Genomic DNA, 1,647 nt, shown 5'->3' with positions numbered 1-1,647 from the left:
TCCTTTAGTCCGTAGGTCAATATAAAGGCTGGTTATAGGAAGAATCGGAGCAGCAGCCTTGTTGGAAGAGACAGCTACACCAGCAGCACCAGCACACTAAGACATCCTCTATCTGCTATCCCAATGCTCACGGTATCTAATGCCCCTATCGCTATCATCTTTTCCTTGTTCTTGTTCCTATTTTCTTTCTTATTAGATAGATATGCCTTTATTATGTCTTTCCATTCTCTTGTAGAATTCCTCGCTTTCCAATAGACAAGAGTCACTGGGCGAGTTCTTCTTAACTATACTGCCCACTAACTCGTCGACCCGACATTTCTGCTCAACTCACCGGGGAAATGGCCATGCCGCCACCGCCGCCCACGGGCATGCCTCCGATGGGGCCAATGGGGCCGATGGCTCCGATGGCTCCGATGGGACCGATGGGACCGATGGGTCCGCCGCCGGCAGCCGACATGCCTGGGATGGGGACGATGCCAGTGATGCACGCGGCCTTCTTCTGGGGGCACCGAGCGCAGGTACTCTTCCGCGACTGGCCCGGAGACCGTGCCGGCGCAGGTATGTACGTCCTCTGCCTCCTCATCGTGCTCGCGCTCGCCGCGCTCGTGGAGGCCCTCTCCGCGGCGTCGAGGGGGGTCTCCAGCCGCCGGCCGGCCGCGGTGCTGGCGCTCACGGGGCTGCACGCGGTGAAGATGGCGCTGGCGTACCTGGTGATGCTGGCTGTCATGTCGTTCAACGTCGGCGTCCTCCTCGCCGCCGTCGCCGGACACGCAATCGGGTTCCTCCTCGCGCGGAGCGCCGTGTTCCGCCAAGCGACTCCGGGTGACGCGCCCCAGAACGGTGCTCTCATTCCCTCGGAGGCTGAGCCCAAACCTTAAGTTTGACATGATTAGATGCTGGAAATTGTTTTATTAAAACCCGGATGGATACTGAATATGAAAAGCACATGTATGGAGTACATTCAAGAGAATTAAAAGATTATTATTCTATTACTCCTCGTCCTTGGTTCGACATAACTCCTCAAGAGTTATAAGAAACGCGAACCTAACGATGGAATTCTCAAATTTAAATTTTCAAATGAATTAGTCCCCACGCGAAGGTCTCTTTCCCTCATGATTGTTGAGGATGAGGGTGAAGGGGCAGCGTGCACGCATGATTTCGAGAAACCCGATGTTTAGGTCCGCCTTCCAGAACAAGAGGCAGAGAGCATTGCCAACTTTCTGAAAATGCATCAACAACTGCAAGATCAACAGGTGCATATATGCAACTTATGCATTATCTTGTGGAGTACATATGGGGTTCACACTGAAAATTAGTAAAGTTTGCTTTTATTTTATCAATTATGCACTATGAACAATATCTATGTTTGAACTATGTTTAAATTTTGCATTATTAAGTATGAACAATTTGTATTCGTGTGTGTAAAACTATGTTTGGCCAAAATGGTCGACGTGCATATGTTTGCATGGATTTGATGTCTTAAAAATAGAAACGGTGATTGCAAATGACAAGATTTGATACCCGTTCAGCCATTATCCGCATACGCATCCGCTGCTGACGTATAGAGGCTCAGATTAGCACTCCGTGGTTGTAGATGCTCTTTTGTTTCTGGTTGGGCACCCGATTCTATTCTTGGTAAGCAGACAC

At 50.0% G+C, this 1,647-nt stretch overlaps 1 protein-coding gene across 1 annotated transcript; it reads left to right on the top strand.

Moving 5' to 3' along the window:
- The first annotated feature begins 260 nt into the window (after nucleotides 1-260).
- Nucleotides 261-1,052, top strand: LOC119367611 (copper transporter 4-like). The gene has a single exon (XM_037633085.1). It carries the CDS (start codon nucleotides 339-341, stop codon nucleotides 876-878), a length of 540 nt encoding a protein of 179 aa, XP_037488982.1. The 5' UTR covers nucleotides 261-338; the 3' UTR covers nucleotides 879-1,052.
- Nucleotides 1,053-1,647: the final 595 nt, after the last annotated feature.

The sequence above is a fragment of the Triticum dicoccoides genome, chromosome 2B (assembly GCF_002162155.2).
Source record: "Triticum dicoccoides isolate Atlit2015 ecotype Zavitan chromosome 2B, WEW_v2.0, whole genome shotgun sequence".
In the NCBI taxonomy this organism is placed as follows: Eukaryota; Viridiplantae; Streptophyta; class Magnoliopsida; order Poales; family Poaceae; genus Triticum; species Triticum dicoccoides.
The sequence above is the reverse complement of the archived record's forward strand: the minus strand, read 5'-3'. Positions and strand labels throughout refer to the sequence as shown.